This window comes from Euleptes europaea, chromosome 6, assembly GCF_029931775.1.
Source record: "Euleptes europaea isolate rEulEur1 chromosome 6, rEulEur1.hap1, whole genome shotgun sequence".
NCBI lineage: Eukaryota > Metazoa > Chordata > Lepidosauria > Squamata > Sphaerodactylidae > Euleptes > Euleptes europaea.
This window is the reverse complement of record NC_079317.1, coordinates 72770482-72792072: the sequence shown is the minus strand read 5'-3', so window position 1 is coordinate 72792072 and position 21591 is coordinate 72770482. Positions and strand designations below refer to the sequence as shown.

The following is a 21591-nucleotide window of genomic DNA, read 5'->3' as shown; positions in this document are numbered from 1 at the left end:
TACAGGTGCTTGTGCGTGGCAAGTTCCCAAATATGCTGGCCCCTGTAGGGCTTTCCCTACCAGATTGTTACTTAGCAATTTTTTTTTCCAGGATGCAACAAAACCTGTTACTTGAGTTTGCTGGAAAGCCTTCCCAAATGTAGGGAGAGGTTCTTGGTTCCTTTGGGAAATATCAGCTACTCTCACAACAAGCCACTGCAGAAACTTGTGGATGATGGCTATTGTAATGTGAAGATTCCTAAAGCTGGCAAGGAGAAGTACTCGATTCCTAGTCATTAATTGGTTATGATCAGGGTGGATGTGGACAGAAACTGATGGAAACTCTAACCAATTTAGATAGGATCTATGTGCCCTCTGCAATTAAAAAATTTTCCTCCTCATATTATGTTTCTACTGCTGGACTTGACATTGGACTTTTGAGGACTCATCTAGCAGCTTCTCAAATAGACTTTCACAATGCATCTAATCAATCATCAGCTAATTCTTTGGCAGATGTATCCATGTTGTGCCAGGGAATCCTGCATGTAGCTACTGAGCTCTGTTGAATATTTCCTCTTTTTCTTGGTAGCCATTTTGTGATTCCAGCAAGTAAGATACTGAAGGGCTTGAGAAAAACAAAAACAAAATCTAGTCCTGATTAAAAATGGCTGAAAGATGCAAATAGGAACTACATCCATTCCTACCACATACCTTATTTCCTGTGCCTGGCAAATATACAGGCTGGACAAGTAAAAAGAGAAAAACGGTAAAAGTTTGGAAACAACAAAGCTGACAAATGGCAAGACATAGTGAGTGCACATTAATGTAAACTGAGTCAGACCATTGGTCCCTTTAGCTCAGTACTATCAATTCTGATGGGAAGTAGCTCTTTGAGGTCTCAGGAAAAGAAAGATCTTTCCAACTCCTGCTACTTGACGTTCATTCATTGGAAATGCCAGGGCTGAACTAGGAACCTAGTATGGAGCCACAGCTGCAAGCACATAAGGGAAGCCCTCCGCTGACTTAGAGATATTCAGGAATGGCAAAAAAAAAAAAAAAAAAAAAAGTCAATTAGAAGATCTTTGCAATAGTAAAGCTGGGTTAATGTCAAAAAGTTGCAAAAGCTTGATAGCATACAGGCCTGCCTAAACCTTCCGGATGGGACCTGGCAACCCACTATGCAGGCATTTGTCTACTGTGCTGGCCGCGCACCCGCCCCAAACGCTACAGGACAGTCGCTGCGCGCTCCGTCGTTATGGACTCGGCTGCTCCTGTGAGCGCCCTGCAGTTAGCAGCCAGGAAGCAGACGCAGGAGCAGCCTCCGGTGAACCTGAGGGAAGCCATGTTCCTGTACAGACTCTCTTCCAGCCGCAGCCATGTCAGAAGAAACAGAATGTCACGTAGCCAGTGCCAAACACCCCCCCCTTGCAACATCCACCGCTTAATGGGCCGTCAGCAGCCATCCAGATATCAAGATGAGCCGTTCCTCCAGCTCCACAGCAGGAATCCCAGGACGTTTACACAGATCACACTTATTGTTCCAGTGGGTTAATCTCATCAGCAGAAAAGTTCCAGTTCATCACGGGTTGCAAAAGCCATTGGAATTAGAATAGATTTCCAAATTCTCACTACCCCACCCCGGTAGCCACAGCTTAATCCTTTGTCATGTTTTGCCACCTGGGAACCTAGGAGGGGTGAAACCCCTCTCCCGGCCCCCAGAAAAACAGTATATCTGGGGTGCCCACATCCCATATCGTTCTCTTGGATCCCAATCTTAGGTCTTTCCTGGCACCTTTGCCATTACTCTGTTGGTTTGGTTTGCGCAGCCTAGCCACCCTCCCTCCCGTCTTGCTGGTCAAGTCTACGGGACCCCCTGGCCCCATCTTGGCTTTTACTTTTCAATCTGTCTTAGTCTACGTGAGGACAACACCTCATCTAGATACGGTAAATATACCCAACCAACGATCTCCTGCCACGTTGGCAACTGTGCTTGTACTACTCTCTTGATATTCCTAGACTCTCTGTATGTTTGTGTGCATCACTGAATTGAATGACAAAAGACATAAACATTATTTAATTTGAAATCCATTTGTCTGTCTTTATTCAAGGTCTCATTAAACGGATTTTGGTATAGTTGAGTGCAACTCCGCTATAAAAATACATAGTTACTGATTGCTCAGCTAATTTCCCCCTATAGGGAGCAATTTGGCTAACAAGCTAAAAGCTGTATACACATCCGATTGCAGAAATTTTGAAGTAGCATGCCCCTATCTCACACTTGAAACCAAACCACAGTAACCCAGGCTTACAAATGTATGTCTCACTATTGTATTTTTGCTATACGCATACAAGCAATAATCATATATATGAATACTGCCTGGTAAACCAACTTCTATGCAAAGCAGAAAGAGCTCGTAAACACTATATAATAAAATTCAAGGGTAATCCAGTGCAATGAGTGACCATACAAATCCAAATGCAGTATATCTAGACATTCAAGTATCAAGGTGTATAACCACAGGAAAAAGGTAACTCTATGAAATATTTCTTCTTAATATTCTTTTTCTTTTCTTCTTTACAGGAGTCCAGTATAAAAGTATCCTGTTTCGAAATTCATGGACATACATAGTCAATATATGTATCAGAGTTCTACTCCTTCATGGTATTACCATGGGCTTCAATTCCTTCATTAGATCCTTTTCAATAGCAACCTTTGTTTCACTTTTTTGTTACTTTCCTATCTCACACATAGGAAAAAAGACCTTACCTTGGAACAAAGCCAGGTGAGTGGCAGGGAAACAGCTGGGAAAAGTATACAAAGTTTTAAAACTTAGCACATCATACCTGAAGTAGACTTCATAAACTTTATTCTGCTTTCCACTGAAGGAATGCAGAAGAAAATTGGTGTTCAGGTTCATTTTCTAGTATTTTGTGTGAAGAAAGGGCACTCCTGCAATTTTGCACATGCTCAGTTGCTCTCTGAAGTAAAACCGGTAATATCTTTGCATGCTTTTTGGTAACACTTTCTTGCTGAGTACTACTGCAGGAACAGATTATTACACTGAAAGAACTGAAGCATGATGAAATTTGTCAATACCAAATCCAAAAAAGGCAGAGAATTATGGGAACTGGAGTGCGAAATGAGATAATTAAGCATCCTAACTAGGATCTGCCATTGTTCATCACAAAAAGGGATTTTCCACAAGGAACAGCTTGTTTTTTGGAGGGAACTTTACTGTTTCTGAAATGGCAATATTCAAATGAAAAATCAAACATCATAAAAATTCAGCAGTGTTAGGATAAAAACCACATTGTTATAGGTTGTCAAGCACAAATGAGTTATTCACCATTGGACAAGCAGAATCCAGTTTGTTGCTATATCCATCTAAGGATACTCAGAAACATGTTTTTTGATCAATTCTACAGTAATTGATACTCAGGAGTCAATAATGGTTTTTTAAAAAATACCTTTGCTTCAGTCAATACCCTATCCATGAAATATTCAGCCACATAAAAACACAAAATTAATTACAGGCATGTATTTCCATGTGTATGAAAAAATTTAATCATGATTTTCTTATCAAAAATACAGGGCTAGAATCTGCAGTTAATTGATACCATACATGCTGCACATGTTGTATCTTCATATAAGCCCTTTTCAAAAGCCCTTGAAGGTGAAGCAGACACCCATATAACATATTAAATCTCCAGATCTTCTGAAAAGACACATCATTTTCCTGTACCTTGTGGTAAATGAAACGATACATACAAAAAATCCCTGAATTCTATGGGTCTCTGAAATTTTGTGCTCTGTTCACTAAAATCTTGCCTCAAACGCAATAAATGTGTTTTCACGGTCAACTACAGTTTCACATCAAATCCCAGATTCAAATTGTTTAACATACTTTGGCGCATCTCTGTGTAGCAAAGCCATGTTCCTGTTTTCCTGGCATTCAGCAGTTTGTAGAACACCACACCAAGAAAGGGCAAGAAACCAAGGATGAGCAATGAAAGAGCAGCGTGGAGGTCCATCAGCACAGTTCATCAATACACACTTGCCTCTGCCATATCTCTGCTTACTTGCCTCTACCAGCTGTCAACTCTTACCTTGGTACAGCTGGGAAAGTGGACAGGGCATGGAGTCAGATGGTGTTAGGCCTGAACCATGTCAATGGTGTCATCATTGCGTTCTTAAGCTCAGGGATCCAGTCTGCTCCAGATTCAATTTCTAGTTCACTTTTCAAGCATAATGTGGCCACTAAACAAAATCATTCATTATCCTAGGGCTCCTCAGAGTGGTGATTGCACGTGTGTGTGGCTGCGTGCGACACAATTATGTCACTTCTGGGTTTGCCCCCTGAAGTGCCATATTGCGACAGGATTGCAAAACTAGCTTGGCCAGAGATAGAGTTGCCACTGAATTCCACCCAAAGGGATTTTTGAAATAAATTTAGAGGCTCTTATTTAGACAAACATCCAAGTAATTTTGAAGAAAGTTGTTATAAAAGAAAGAAAACTGCATAGAACCCTAACCAGAGTTCATGAAGGAACCATGGGCAGTTAAGTAATTTTAGATTTTATAGATAACCGGGGGGGGGGGGGGGGAATCAGTGAAAAACTTATCATAGTTGTATTCTGGTGTGTATTTACTACCCCAAGCCAAATTCCAATGTATTTGGAAGAAGTAAAATGTTACTGCTCCCTCAGGTTGCCAACCTCTGGATAAGGCCTGATCTTCAGACTAAAGAGATCAGTTCCCCTGGAGAAAATGGCTGCTTTCGAGGTGGAAATCTATGGTATTATACCCTGCTGAGGTCCCTCACTTTCCCAAACTGGGCACTCCCCAGACTCTACCCCCACATCTCCAGGAATTTCACAGCCTGGAGTTGACAACCCCAAGGTCCCTCTAAATCTGTTTGTAGTGTGCTTCACAATTCCCTAATGGCCATATATATTCTTTCCATGAGGTAGAATGTTTGAGCAGATTCCTGCCCCCTTCCTTCCATGCTGAGTAATTCACACAGGTTTTGTTTGTTTATAAATATGTTGTTTTAGTTTTTGACAACAGCAAAAAGTAGCTTTTGAACCCAAGATATTCAAAACCAATGGAACTATAAGGGAGAAAATCTATTAGTATTAATCACTAATGTTATTGGTATTGGAGGTTATTCTTCTACTCCAATCATATCTCTGTTGAAGTAAATATTTTCCAGTGAAGCCCAACAAAATGAATTCACCACCAGTGTTTCCCTACATCAGTTTTTCTTTGCAAAAAACAAGGGCAAATTTTATTCCAACAGTTTACACTGGGGGCTTTTCCACATGTTTTTTTTTTTTTTTAATTGGTTCTGGCCTCATACTGCTTTGGTTTATCCCCTGATTTCCGCATGCATTTTTGTGCCTTTAGTTGTCACTTCTTCTCTTTTTTCGTCTCCCCACCCCCAGGTTTTTTTGACTCTTTTGAGACCTCTTTACTCCAGCGTTTTTCTAGAAGCCGGTTTTGAGTCAACTTTTTCCTATGCATTATGCATTGCATAATGTTTCTATTGGTTTTCTTTGTCCCACCCACCTCCAGTCCACTTTTCAATGACTGGACTGTCGTCATCATTAAACCACTTCATCTCCCCCCCAAGATGATTGATTTCAGTTTTAAAGGCCCTAAAGTATCAGTATAGCACTGTAGTATTGTAATGATAGTTTAAGCAGGTTCTCTGAATTCCCAGCAGTCGTTTTTTAAAAAGTAAGTATCTCTTTCCCTCGTGGAAAAAGGCATATCTCCACAAACGAAAAGGATAGAGACTTACCGTGTTTTTAAATTAAAGCTGGGAATACAGAGAACTTGCTTAAACTATTGTTACAACAATACAGCATTATATCGATATTTTACGGCCTTTTTTAAAAAAAGTAAGGGAGTGCTCTGACATCATCAACAATGACACCGATGAAAACAGAACCCTCCTTTGAAAATCCGTATAATTTAAATAACGTGTGGTAGAAAATAAATGATTCCACAACTGTAAAAATGCACAGGGGGGAAGACGCAGAACCCTGCCCGAACCAATTCCAATGCTTGTGGATCAACTCCCAAGAAAATCAGAAGTAACTCGATGTGCGGAAAAGGTCTGGCTTAGACCAACAAGAACTGAAATAAAATCTAGTTACCAGATGCCTGTGAATTATGCCTGTTAACCTGAAAACGTTCCTTTAAATTTTGCATTGGAAGGTGAAGTGAACGGTTGTTAAGTACAGAGACAAAAGCCATCTGTAATTAAATAGTTTTCTTTAGAGCTGCTCTGGTGTTTTGAAACAAGGCAACTCTGATCCAGGATCACAATACTCCAAAGAAAAAGCCATCTATTCAAGAAGACACTTAAAAAATAAAACTTCCCAATCCTACTACATGTGTAACTGCAGCAAATGCATAGCCCAGGTAGTCAGCAGTAATGTTGATAAAATGTGCAGAAGGAAGAAGAGAATCTAAGTCTACCCCCCAGCTGTTTCCCCCCAATGCAGCTTGTCAAAACTACCACCCACTACCTGCTGCTGCTGGACCGAGCCAGCGAGATGTGTGTGAAAGACAGATTTAGCATTGACATAGCTGTAGCTGGACTGAGGCACTATATCTGGATCAGACTATCCCCTTCCTATATTCCCACTTTGCACTTATTTCGGTTGCTGTTTATTTGTCCTGACATGCAATACAGAGCACACAGTGATTTTTCTCCAGAACAACAAAAGGCAGAAAATGTGGGAACACTGCACAAATAAAATACTGACATACAAACGCCGTTTAGCTTAATTACCTGGACATGTTATAAATCATCATCATAATGTGCATGGTGCCCTAAAATATTCCTATAAAGCATTAAAAAATACATTTCTATGACAAATCTGTATTTTTGGGAAATGAAGAAGTAGTGTTGGTTATGATACCTCGCTTTTCTCTACTGTAAGGAGTCTCAAAGCAGCTTCCAATCGCCTTCCCTCTCCCCCACACCCACAACAGGCACCTTGTGAGGTAGGTGAGGCTGAGAGAGTTCTGAGAGAACTGTGACTAGCCCGAGGTCATCCAACAGGCTTCATCTGGAGGAGTGGGGAGTCAAACCTGGTTCTCCAGATTAGAGTCTTCCTGTCATGAGTCAGCCTGCTGACACTTCCTTAGGTGAAGAGGAACTAGAGGAAGCTGGAAGGGAGAGGACAGAGGAGCAGCCACAGCAGATAGAAGCCAGTGAAAGGAGTGAAGAGGAGGCACAGACAGAGGTGGTCTCACCGGGTCTGCAGTCTGCTAGCTCAGGTGAACTGGCTGTGTCGGGGGTTCAGCCACAGGTGGCATCACCTGGAGGGTCAACAAGACCACTTGAACAGAGGCGTCGAAAGATCAGGGCGGAGTTAGAAAGCCGTCGAAAAAGTGTGAGGTTACAGGCCCAGCATAGAGCACTCAGCAGTGATGAGGCCGGGAATGCCTGAATGGCCTAATGAGCAACAGCTGGTCTGCATTAAGATAGGGCCTGTTTAGGCAGCAATGAGCTCAGCGCCGTCTGGTAGCAACTCGTCCATTCGCAGCCACCTCGTGCTTCTGTGAGTCTCTGGATTTCTCTGGACTTCTGTTACCCTGACCTTGGAACTGAACCTGACCTTGAATTTGGATTGCCCCTCCAGTACGGATGCCTAGGAATTGGACTTGAGCAGCATGGTGCCTGACCTCGGACTGGTTTCCTGATTACGCTATCTGCCTCTGGCCCTTGTATCTGCTGGCTTTCCAGACACCGCCGCTTAACCACTATACCATGATGGCTCTGAAGCAGACTAACCCAAATACTGCATTGTTAAAATTATCGACCATGGGAAAGTCTTAAGTCAATCATACCTTTTAAAGGAAGAATAGAGACAAACTATTAAGGTGCAGTCACATCTTCCTTTATTTATAATTTACTTCATTTCTTTTTTAAAGTTCCACCTCAACCAATTTGGGCAGGGTTTTCACAGTTGACATCTTCCTGATATCAGGTAGCTGAGTCACTCTTTCATTGGAATTTTACTGCCTCGATAAGATTCAGAGCTCTGGATGATACTCTGACCATGCTCCTTGGCTTCTCATACCCTGTTTCCCCTCACTCCCACCCAAGGCACTCTGGTCTCATTCTTGGCTCTTTGCTTCAGTCACCACTGTCATCACCTGCCCATCCGTGGCCAGCTGACTTTACTGTCTTCTTTCAGGTCACCTATGGATTAGTAGTGCCATCAGATGATGATAGATCTAGTGCCCCCAAGAAGCCGCCAAAAAGGATAGCTCTGTGATCGTGTGGCTCCAGGCAGCAGGCAGGTACAGCTTAAAGATACATTGACTATTGAGGTATTTCTGAATTAAATAATAATACAAACATAAAAACTCAAAGATGGTGTGAAATCTGGGACTGTGCTTTTTAAAATAAAAAAAATGTAGTATCAGTGAGCTACAACAATGACACTAATTTTCTAAGCAGTAAAGGTAAAAAGTACTTCCTTTTCAAGTCATCTGCATTTTTGCAGCAATCAAAATCTAGGGTGAAACGTATAAGTATATGAGCCCAGTTTTGCTGGGCAGAGCCGGATATAAGAATAATAATAAATAAATAATAAGTTGCAATTACCGAGTTCCCAACTGTGTACCACTGACCTGGTCTACAGCCAAACCTCCTAGGCCATAATGCAGTGCCTCTAATGTGCAAATATGGGATTAGATATGTACATGGCTCTCATGCACATCAGGGTTTATCTATTTTGCTCTTTTTTATCTATATAAACAGACTAATGCTTATAAATCCCTAGGCACATGTACAGTGTCTCTTTTTATAGGAGGCAACAAAACGTTTCTGTGTGAAGAGCTTTAGAGCATGCTCATGTTGTTGATAAACTACCCCAAAAGTCATGGATTTCCAGAGTTTTATCACTGTTTAGTAGTTTTAGATAATGTAAAGTAATAATTAAAAAAAATATAGCACGGGGTGAAAATTCAAAGGTTTTTTGCTTTATTATTATTGTTGTTGTTGTTTATGTTGTTATTGCTTACTGCAAAATACTAGTAAGAAAATTCTCTCCTTGAACTACAGAAGAACCTAACTGAAATGTATTTATGAGAATGAACACTCATTATTGCTAGATAAATAGTAACAATGTAAACATGATTTATTTTTAATGTCAACTTTGAACTCCAATTGTGTTGTTACTCTAAAATGCTGCAGGAAAATATATCAGTTTAATAAGTAATGACCACTGAACAGAAAATTTGTGATCTGACTTATTCAATTATCTCTTCCTTTTTCACTGGGATCACATGCAACATACCGTATTTTTCGCTCCATAGGACGCACCGCTCCATAAGACGCACCTAGTTTTTAGAGGAGGAAAACAAGAAAAAATCTTGTTTTCCTCCTCTAAAAACGCGGGCAGGGCGCGGGCACGCCAAGCGCTCAGAGCGGGTGGGGAGGAGGCGGGCGGGCGCTCCAAGAGCTCAGAGCGAGCTGGGAGGAGCCGGGCGGGAGAGGCGCGCCAAGCGCTCAGAGCGGGCGGGGAGGAGGTGGGCGGGCGCGCCAAGCCGCCCCCCCTCCGCTTCCCAGCTGGGAGGCGAGCAAGCGCACAGAGCGGGCTGGGCGGGCGCACAGAGCCGGCTGGGCGCGCTGGAACGGCGCGAGGCAGCTTTCCCCGGCTGCCTCCCAGCGCGCCCAGCCGGCTCTGTGCGCACATTCGCTCTATAAGACGCACCCACATTTCCCCTCACTTTTGAGAAGGAAAAAAGTGCGTCTTATGGAGCGAAAAATACGGTAAATGGATAGCTGAGCATTGCTGCATATTTGCATATTTTTGTTTCATACTCTTGCAAAAAATCACCAAAACATTGATTTCTATCTTGTTCAATTATCTAATGATAATGTCTAGTTGGAAGGAAAAGATCAATAGCAAATCAGTGAAGACTACATGTATCTATATACTTATAGTGAAGTCAGCCAAATCTGAGGATACTTAAATCCAGTGACTGTGAACGGGCAATACAGATCTTTCTGTGTGTGTGTGTGTAAAGTGCCATCAAGTCGCAACCGACTTATGGCGACCCCTTTTTGGGGTTTTCATGGCAAGAGACGAACAGAGGTGGTTTGCCAGTGCCTTCCTCTGTATAGCAACCCTGGACTTCCTTGGTGGTCTCCCATCCAAATACTAACACCTCAGTGGTTGGTTTCTATTTTGTACCTCCTTCCACCCTGGGAACCCCTATCTCAAATCAGCTTTCCCCCCATCCTACCCTGGACCACTTGCATTAGATGCTTCTCTTCAAAACAAGCTTTGTATGATTTTTCCTTTATCCCTTTATTTTCACTTAGATTCCCATGTGCATCCCAATTAGGCAACCTCCAAGGGCAGCATAGGTAAGGTTCTGTTACTATAACACAGTGTTGGTTTATGCTTTTGTTCTCCTTTGAATTTCCTATTCTAGCTCTGTATCTTGATAAGGAAATAAAGATCTTCTTATTTGAGACTTTTTCTCATACATTTTTCTAAGGGATCCATGCATACAACAAACTGGAACAGTCCCATCTAATTGCCCCAGAAAACGTGTGTGGTTCTACACATATACACATGATAGGCCTGACATGGGCACCAATGTGGGTAACACTCCCACACTAGTCCTGAATCCAGGAGCAGGGGTTGGTAATTGATGTTTCTGCTTCTGCTCATCTCATGAGTGGGGAGAAAGAAAAGGAGATTCTGGGTACCCTTCAAGCACCCATTTCCCCCCTCCAGCGCCTTGCCACTGGAAGAGATAACAGCACTGATCCCAAAGGCAGCGAAGCAGGGGGGGGAGGAGCCTGTGAACACAGCTTTAGGAATGCAGCATCTGCTAAATTCACAAACCCTGAATCAGCATCAAACAAAATTCACGCCATTTACACAATATCATCATGTAATGAGATGCTGATCTCTGGAAAAGTCCAAACACATCTGGTTGTAAATTCATGCCTATCTATGTAGAGAAAATACATTTTGCCTCTCAGCGCTCAGCAAATTTAAATGTAAGCTAAGAAAATGGCTACACAGTTGTTATAAATAACAGTATCAAGTGCTCATACATAAACTCTTCCACCTCTAGAAATATACTGAATGATATTGTTTTTGACCCAATTAAAGAGCTCTCCAGACATTACTGGAGCATTATTAACTGTCCAAAACTGTCTAGGTTGGATCCTATGCACCATCTTCAAAAGGTACCGGTGGAGGCAGATCTTTTCACCTTCCTCTTGTCCCAGGAGTTAATCTTTGGTCATTTATGCATGGGTACTTTCACTCACATTCACCCCGGTCTGTCTCAGTTGTTCCTTGGAGTTCTGCATGAGTTTTCCGTCCATTAGAGATGACCTCACTGCCAGCCCTCACAAATCCCAGGACTTCCCATTCATCTGTTAACCCATTCTTCCATCTCCCCTGAGCTCAGCCCAGGTGAAATCCTCATCCATAAGGCAAAATGCAGGACATGGAAGCTTGCTCTCTTTCACAGCCAATTACAAAGCAGGGTGTAAAGAGGTGGGGACTCAAATGCTTCCTGGGAGCTCTTTCTGAGCAGAAGAAAGGCTTCTTAAAAATTAGGCTTGGATTTCTCCCCCTCCCCTTTCAGATTGTGCCGTTTTTTGTTTTTTTGTTCTTAAAATGCTTTTTATGCTGCCATTGGGTTTTAGTGGGGGGGAGGGCTTTTCTCTCACAGTAAGCACTACAAAGTAAGCCAATTACAAAGCCACATTTAATGGGGCGGGGACTTGATTTGAGTTGGGAAACTGCTGGTGCATAGATTCCCAACAGGAAAGTGTGGGTCCAGCAAGCAACGAACCTCAGGTAAAACTCCCATGCATAAACAACTTTTGAGTACCAAGAATGCCGTGGTAGACACTGAGAAACCCATGTGGCCAAATAAATAAATGCAACATTGGTTGCTGAAGTGAGGAAACAAAAGAAGGTGAAATCACAAATCCTGCATCTTATGCCAGCGGAATCTCATAGACCCTCCACATCCAGAACAGAAAGCGATCTTGATTAATATTAAGGATACAACTGAATATGTACCTCAAACAAAATGAAACTGTAAATTTCACTTATGTTTAATTTATCCATATATTTCATTGACCTAGTCATGGTGTAGTTTTCTGGTACATTTCCACTGATACTACATCAATGTTAAAGCAGTTAGATCACGATGGGTAGTCGTGTTAGTCTATTACTAGGAGTACAAAAGAGTAGGAGACCAGTAGCACCTTAAAGACTATCAAAATTTCTGGCAGGGTATGAGCTCATACCCTACCAGAAATTTTGATAGTCTTTAAGGTGCTACTGGACTCCTACTCTTTTCTACAGTTAAAGCAGTGTGTTCCATCAGCACAAAGTGCATCCTTCCTGTAGAAGAGGTTGTTCTGTGGGACAATGCTTACACTGCTGGAATGTGTTGCCCTTAGCTGAACCAAGTGGTACGATACCACTGCCCTTAGCTGAACCAAGTGGTAAGATACCACCAATATTAGCAAGATCCTGAAAAAAAATCTTACGGAAGAAACTTGCCTTGCCTGATTGCCTGAGATACAAATATTTACTTCCTTCCAACTGATCACCATTGATTATTACTAACATAGCATGGTGTGACTAGCATCACAAGAAGATCTTACCTGTACATGAGAAATCATCAATGCGGATATATCCTGGGACACAGTCACAGCGATATGATCCAGGCAGGTTCACGCATACTGTGTTGGCATGACAATAATGCATCTTAGCAGCGCACTCATCAATATCTGAGGGAAGAAAAATACTCTGTGAAATTGCAATCAGCTGCGCAGCTGTATACCTACAGTGGTACAATAATGGAATGTGAAAAAGCACATATAAATATCTAACCAAAATCCCCAAAAGCTGCTATTACCTTTGAACATATGCACTTCACCATTACTCCCTAAAAATGTAATTAAGGTACGGTTAGCCTACTCTCAGAAATTATCTACACAGTGCTGCTATGAAGGAGTTTTCTTACACTGTAGAGGCAAGATATATATTAATAACATATTACAGTATGACTGCTATCTGGACTGTTCAAATGAAATTCCCATGCATGAAAACAAAAAAATATTAAATTACTCAATTAAGACCCAAACACACTTTTTTTTCAAAAGTTTTTTTTTAGTTCTCTGTTCAAGCTCTCTGAAATGCTCCCTCTTCCAATTTTTTTCAGACAAATGGATGAGATTCACATGTTCATTACTCAGAAAATCCAACTGCCCACTTTCCCCATCAATTAAGTAAACCTTCACAACTAGGCTTTCCAGGTCCCCCTTCTCCTTCGGCGGGAGGTTTTTGGAGTGGAGGTGTGTGTGAGGGTTCATGCACGCCTGGAAGTGCTGCAAACTGGGAGTTTGAATGGTAACCGGCCCCTTGCAATGCGGTGCTTCCGGGTGTCAACCAGAAGTGACGTGTCGCCACAGGCAGACTCGTGTGCATGCGTTGCCCGCCGACCCTCAGCTGGTCAGCGGGCAGCCAGGTGGATTGGCGGGGCTTTGCCCGCCACCACCTGGCACTTGGCAACCCTATTCACAACTGTTTATTTTACTGAGAGATAGAGAGCTAGCTTTCATTTTACATAACAGAACAGCACGCTTGCACCAGTAGTATTTAGCATTGCCCTAATTTTCACCTAAAGAAAAAATATGAGACAAACCTTGAAGGTTCTTTCACAGGCAAAATATCGGAGTAATTTTTACATAAGGCAAAAGAGTTTTGATAAGACTATCAACATTTCTTAGAGGGGTTTCCTCAGATCTTTAGTGATGCACGACACACTACCCCTCAATCTAAATATTTTAACCAGGTAAGGAATACACAGACACCACTTGGGATTTAGGGACTCTCTGCCTCAACCATGCACTGAGAAGGGCAGATGTAAAATGGATTTCTTTTTCTTACCATTTGCATTTGAAATATTAATTCTTCACATAATTGTTGACTGTGTCAACATGTTTCCTTTGCTGAGTCATACCTCTAAAACACTAAAAGCCATAGACAGATTTCCCTAAGGGGAGCGGAGCCACAACTCTCCAGATATACCTGATACTCAGCAACAACAAAAAACCAACCATAAATTCTTTTTGTTCAACTAATTGGTAATTATAGCTGACCTCAGAACCATTTTACAGCTTTATATTAAATTCTGGAAAAGATTTCCATATTTGTTTTAAATGCTAAATGTTAGATCTTAATATGTTTGATCAAACTATAACCTTGTAACAGTAACTGTTTTCACTTAAACCATTTGCATGTGTGTTTGACCTTCTGACCTCTCTCACCATCCAGTATGTGTAACTATTAGTTCTGTTGCTTTATGTTGGGACTCATACTCTTTCTACTTCAGCTCCTGCCTTCATTGTGTAATTTATACCTGGTGGACTAGCCAGTCAGTTTGTAATTAACAGCCCCAGGGAGGGGCCATGCCTCAGTGGTACAGCATCTGCTTGGCATGCAGAAGGTCCCAGGTTCAATCCCCAGCATCTCCAGCTAAAGGGACTAGGCAAGTAGGTGATGTGAAAGGCCCTCTGCCTGAGACCCTGGAGAGCCCCTGCCCACCTAAGTAGACAATACTGACTTTGATGGACCAAGGGTCTGATTCAGTATAAGGCAGCTTCATGTGTTCAATGCTGTAATTTGACTGTGATACTGAAAAGTTTGCCTTTACAGAGAAGTGACTAGCAGTTGATTTTCACTGGATGGCCCAAACTTCCTCTCCAAAAATGAGTGGAGGGGCTTAAACGCATTATATACTACACTACCAAAAAAGAGAAAAGGGATTTAGGCCTGCTACACACAAAAATGTATATCACTTGATAATAGGGTTGCCAGATCAGGTTGGGAAATACCTGGAGATTTTGGGGGTGGAGCCTGAGGAGGAGAGCGAAGGGACTTAAATGCCATAGAGGCAAATTGCCAAAGTGGCCATTTTCTCCACGGGAACTGATCTCTGTCACCTGGAGATCAGTTGTAATTGCGGGAGATCTCCAGCCACCACCTCAAGGTTGGCAACCCTACTTGATAATGATATCTTATGTCTCTTGACTTGGTTTTGTTAGCAGTCTGTGAGTAAGGCCTTTCACTCCACAGTATTGTGGGCAAGGCTCTCCCTGTGGTGCCTAATCTGTGATGACTGTTCTATGCATGCAAGTCCTCAACTGCTGCTGTCACAGAATAGTAAAAATGTCTCTGCTAACTCACCCCTAATTAGTGAAGGGAGAGGTGTAAACTGTCAAATTATTTGCAGTGGTTTTTTGGCTCTGTAAAAGCCTTTATATTTTATACATGCTAAGTGCTTCTCTCAGCCCCCTTTTCCCAATGGCATCTTAAAGCATACTCCCTCAATTTCTCTTTGATCTTCTTCCCTCTCTCGCCAGGCCTTTGTCAGGTGGCCCATCTGTATCTATTTTATTTTAGTTACTGGGGGGGGGGGAGATAAGGACAGTTGGGGATGAAATTTAAGAAACCTTGCTTTAGAATTTATGAAATACAGATAATACATACTACAGATGGTTTCTGTGGTACAAAATGAGTTTATTTTCCAGCTGTGGTTGACTTTCCTTGTATATCCCATTTATATAACATATCTCCACCAGTCTCAATTTTATTATTCCTAATTGTACCAGTGTAACAGTTAAGACCTACAGTCCTGTTATATATTCAATAATATTGATCATTACATGGAAGACAAAGGTCTCAGAAACTTAGAAAGTGACAAGTGAAACTGAACAGGTAAAGTAAGGACACCAGAACTGTTCATGATTTGTTCTCTCATCATGTACTTATAGAACAAAAAAGGGGGGTTGCTTTTATGTGATCCTGTACCTGTGTTTGGAGTAGAAAGTACACCATCAGTAATAATAAAAAAAACTTCTATGAGATGGATATCCATTACATTATCCAATAAGCAAGTAGCTATGAACACTAATGAAATCTCTTTGAATTCACTACCAAGCAGCTGTCAACTGACAGGGGCGCTTGATCAGTAAGTGGTCTAGACTGAATTTGAAATGATAGCTTGGAGGCAAAAGTCTCTATCCTATTACAAATACCTCAACTATCCAGGCCTTTTATCTTTGCTATTCTGATTATGATTCTCCTGAAGAATGTGTATAAACTGTCAAAAAAGAAAGAAAAAACCAAAGTAATGCTCCTTCTCTATCACACTAGGTTGTTCTAGAATCATAAAGGATATACTTGGGTGTCAGTATGTGTTCACACACTGCTACATTTACTATCTTTTAGGGGGGAGCTTTTGTTTCATTGCTCTGAAAGGGGTTTGTTTAATCACGTAGTTAAGCATAAAAGCATAAAAGAAAGGAAAATTTTCAGGATTAGTTTTTAAAAAAATCATCTGACAAGGTGCAGTATTTGTGCTTTGCTTTCACAAGCTTGCTGGGGGTAAAGGGAAGATGACTGGGGAAGACACTGGCAAACCACCCCGTAAACAAAGTCTGCCTAGGAAACGTCGGGATGTGACGTCACCCCACGGGTCAGGAATGACCCGGTGCTTGCACAGGGGACCTTTACCTTACCTTTCCAAGACAAAACCATCCCCGTAATAAAGAAATGTGGATACTAAAAAGCTTAAGGAAACAACTTAACTGGCATTTCCACTCAGTACAGATGAAGAGTTTTCTAAGTATTAGTAGCATTGAAAATTTCATTGGGAAAGTTTCTGTGGAACACTTCAAGTTATGCAAATGCATAGAAGGGAAGTGTGTGTATAAAGTGCAGTCAAGTCACCACTGACTTAGGGCAACCCCATAGGGTTTTCAAGGCAAGAGATTTACAGAGGTGGTTTGCCAGTGGCTTCCTCTGCACAACAACCCTGGCATTCCTTGGCAGTCTCCCATTCAATTACTAACCAGGGCTGATCCTGCTTAGCTTTTGAGATCTGATGAGTTCAGTTTAGCCACGGCCACCGAGTTTGGTTTGGCTCCAAAATGGTAAACTAAGCCTGCAGTCCTAAGAGTAAACCCCATTGAATAAAGTAGGGCTTGCTTTTGAGTAGACCTTCTTAGGATTGTTCCCTAAACCATTCAGTGATATCCAGACTTGTAATTTTTAGCTTTTGGTTTTAGCATTCATATGCTCCTCTCCTTCAGCTTTATCATGCCCTTTTCCAAAGGAATGGTAAAGGGGCTTCCATTCAGCAAAATAATTTTGCTAGGATATGTTCAGGCCAAAGGATGAGAGCTACTGGTACTGACTTCATTTCTGTGTAAAAAATGTATAAGATTGGATGCCCAAGACAAAAGGCTCCAGATTTCCATTTAACATTGTTACAGAACTATCCATAAACCACACAGTGGGTATACATCAGTTTGGCTGCTATGGAACTCAAATTGTGATTCATGTGTGTAGATTGCTTGTCGCATTTGAAATATTAGAGCTTGTCTTTTTTGTGGCCTTTTGAAGTGATAAAAATACATGATTTATGTCTTTCCCTAGGATGGTGAAGTAGTTTGCTTTTCTTATGAAAAGGTATACTTATGGTCTTTCAAATGAAATTTGACACAGCATAATGATCCTTCACATATCACTAACTTCCATCTGCATAAGCCAGTTTGCTATAATGACAAGGAGTCACTCCAGCTAAGGCTTTTTGGTGAGGTTCGCTGCATCACAGTTTAGTCTGGCATGGTACATGATACCATTCTTTTGAGGGTTTCAAGGTACTTCGTTAATATGCATGTTGGTAACTTTCGATTTCATGATATTTTGTTCCATATTGCAGCAGTCACTGGAAAACAGCAGTTCAAGCAATTCCCTTTGCATCTAAAACAGCACAAAGCATAAAGCCAATTCAAGCAGCCTGATCACAAGATAACTAGTCTAGGAAATGACTATCATAGCTCTGTTGTCATGGACAGCCTTATCAGCACATCAATGAAGGCACACTTATCAAAAGATAAGCTTCTCATTTGATAGCATCCACTCATGCAAAGAGGCCTTCCTGTACAAAGAAACCAGGAGTTTATCCACACATGGTATTTTCTGCGAGTCCAGCCCTTTAAATCTTCACACTTTGTTCGGATATCCAGACTCAAAGTGGCTGCTTTTGCTGCATGATTGGGGAAAGGGGATGGATTCCCTGCTTTTTTGGGACATGCTTTTTGAGCAAAGTTTTTCTTTTTCTTTCTTTTTCTCCTTTTTTTTGGTTAATTTCCACTCGCTTGATTTTTACTGTGGAGTTCCTTAATTTGTGGTTACTTTGTTCTGCGCATTTCTTCCTTCCTTCCTTCCTTCCTTCCTTCCTTCCTTCCTTCCTTCTTTTCTTTCTTTCGTTCTTTCTTTCTTTCTTATAAATTTTTATTGGATTTTTAGGGTACAGAATTAAAAAGGAAAAGGGGGAGGGAAAAACTGGGAAAAGAAGATTTTCATTCTGTTCTGCCCATTTCTGAGCATCACCACATCGTCACGCTGATGCTCCACCCCCGCTTCCCACAGATGCCTGTCCTTGTTGTCTGACAAGACCCTGCTTCCTTGCACCTTACATCCACCCTCCACCCTCCCCACCTTGCTCCAAATTGCCCGTCGATGATACATTAAAAATCCCTGACTTAATTAAAAACACACACTTGCACACACACTACAATAACGCTATTTCGCTGGTGTCTGTTGACATCAAACCTCTCATAGTTAAAAACTACATCTGCACTTTCAATCTGAAAAAAAAAAAAGGTTGGGATGGTCCTGTTTTGTCTTCTTCAAATAGGTGGATGAACGTTTTGAAATCGCCCCAGAGTTTGCAGTTGGAGAAGGGGGGTTTGGTTGACTCTCCTTCATCTCTCTGGTGAAAGGTTACTTTTTTCCTATTTGCATATGTACTGTTGGTGTTTGTAAATGTTTTCCCAAGTGTCAATACCCTTCACACACACAGATCCGATTTTAAGTTTCGCAGGAAAACTCTCCAGTGGGGAGCAATGGCAACCAACTTGGAGCTGCAGCTTATGATCTCACTGCGGAGAAAACTAGCCAAAAGACGTAAGTGTGGAAAAGGTGCCGGTCTTAACCAAAACTGAAAGATCTACAGTAGTGTAGGCAGTCAGCAGTGCAAATGGGCACAGCTCCCCTGATCTTAATGGGAGCATGCTGATGAACACTGCCTGATAATATGGCTCTGATCACAAGTTATATGTCACTCAATAAACCTGGTACTTAAAACAGGCAATGAATGTCGAGCTTCCTCAAGTATACAGGGTCTCAAGCTAAAGTTTGAGGGTAATGCTTGTGCTAATGTAGCTACTTACCTACTTGGGGTGTTTTCACACATGCCGAATAAATGCACTTCCAATCCACTTTGTAGCTGGATTTTACTGTGTGTACTGGCAAATACCACTTGCAAACAGTCATTAAAGTGCATCGAAAGGCCATTTACGCATGGTTGTAATCGAATTTGTTTGCCCCTGTCCCATCTCACGTTTTATGGCCCCCTCGTTCAAAAAACTGAACGTATGGGGCCAGAGACCGGGACAAACAAATTCGGCGGCAGCAGCAGGGGAGGCAGCTCCTTTCCGCCTCCCGACCATTGCATCTCTCTCCCACTCTCCCCCCCCAACCCCCACCCATTCCTGTGCCCTCCTCTGCCCCCCCTCCCAGCACCAGCTGGTGTTTCAAGCCCACCTCAGAGCAGTCTTCAGCCTGCTGCCTGGAGCCCCACCATCAGAGGTGAAGCAGCGGTGTCGGCTCCTTCCGGGGACTGGGCCATGCGCTTCCAGCCACCACAAACCTCCACCCAGCAACCTTTTGGGGGGCAAGGAAAAGGTGCTGCTGCTGCTGCCCCCACTGGGGCCGAGCAGTGCTTTCTACCCGGAGGGGAAGGGAGCCGCAGCTGCTGTTGTCAGGGGCGGAAGTCTCTCGGCGGGGAGTCAACCCGGCGCCTAGCATGCACAGGTGAACTCCTTCCTCTGTTGTGCGCCTTACATTTAAGTCGCAATAACAGAGGAAGGAGTTCTCCCGGGGATGTAGCGAAAGGGGGAGGGTTGAAGGTGCACGTGGGCAAAGCATGTGCATTTAGTCCTCACCGATTCGCTACATTCCCAGAAGAAAAGAGGGAGAAAGCGGCCATGCGTTAATGGCTATAGTGGTTGGAAAGTGCATTATTCACTATGTGTGAAAGCACCTGAAGTCTTGTCATCACTTGCCTGGGACTCACTCTTTCTTGAAGTCTATTGTTCTCCCCAGCCATTACTCTCCTAGGAATATAAGCCTACCAGTGATACCCAGGACTTTGCTGAAGCACAGTTCTCAGTATAGATATGATATGCTGCCACAAAGCTCATGCCACTCCCTGTTTCCTGGTCCTTGCTTGTCTCCTGCATACCTTGAGCAGAGTGTTCTGTTGTGACTTTAGATTCAGTCAAATCCCATTAGGGTTGTCCTCATTGCATAATGTGCTGCATTTCAGCTATCTTAGATCCTGGCTACGGATTTCATCTACAGAATTGTCTCAAAGAACCTTGCAACTAACTAGCTGCCACTTGCCCTGGCAGAACTGAAATTCTCTAAGTGGAAATGGATCCTACCCCTGGGACAAATGCTTTGACAATATTAATACATCAGGGCTAAAATAATTGCTAGAAATGAGAGCTACATTTTTCAAGATTTCAGCCAGAAAAGCTCAGTTGTTTCACTAGTAGTGCATGTCACATAGATTGGTATGCAAATACCTAGAGGGGAAAAAATAAAGCTTATAAGTGAACTTCTTCAGGAAGATCCACTGATACATTCATCCCAAGGAAAAGTTTCATTATAAACTATGTCCTTAGGAGTTCACTGGTACTCCAAAAAGAATGCTAGCAAACTTAGTCACACTTGCAGCTCAAGCAGTACTTAATTTGTAAAATAAGAACAACCATATCTTATAATCACAGAGATGCCAAGCTCCACACCCTTCCAAAACCCATAATATATGGTTATGAAACCTCAGAAGAGGAGAGGAAAAGCAAATGTGTTTATCAAGGCACTATGCTTTTCCCATTAGCCTGCAGAAGAACTGAAATTCTTTAAAAAAAAAAACACTAACCTATACCCCAGTTCTGGGACCAACCAAAAATAAAGTTGTTGAAAATAACTAGCTATGTAGGGATTTCCTATTGTTGGAATGTTTTAGACATGCTATATCCTCTTGGCTCACTTGGTACCGATTTGTTGATTTAAAGTGAAATTCTACTCTGAATTCTGATAAATCTTTGTAGAATAAGGTATACGCAGTGTCTGGGAACACAGCTGTCTCGGTCTGGGAAATGTGTTTGTTCAGCACTACATCTAAATGTATTAACCTGGCTCCTCTTGAGCCAGTCATGTTTCTGATTCAGAAACTACAGAGGACACTCATGAAGCAGCCTAGGAAACTGGGTGGGCAAGGGACTTATGCCTACCGTATACTGCACAACCATCTTTACAATGTCAATATTCCACAGAGACGCTGCTGAAACTTGGAATACGAATTCCAGTGACTTGTCAAATACAAATGTCAACATTACAGACCCAGATTCTTCTCTGGCTCAAATTGTATCACTGAGCCAGAGAATAAAACAG

The 21591-nt window shown here is 42.1% G+C and overlaps 1 protein-coding gene across 1 annotated transcript in view; it reads right to left on the bottom strand.

Moving 5' to 3' along the window:
- The window catches only part of NELL1 (neural EGFL like 1), a 560206-nt gene that overhangs the window by 251988 nt on the left and 286627 nt on the right, over positions 1-21591 (bottom strand). The window contains exon 13 of the mRNA XM_056851927.1: positions 12660-12785. Within this exon, the coding sequence (XP_056707905.1) occupies positions 12660-12785 (126 nt within the window). The remainder of the gene's footprint in view (positions 1-12659; positions 12786-21591) is intronic.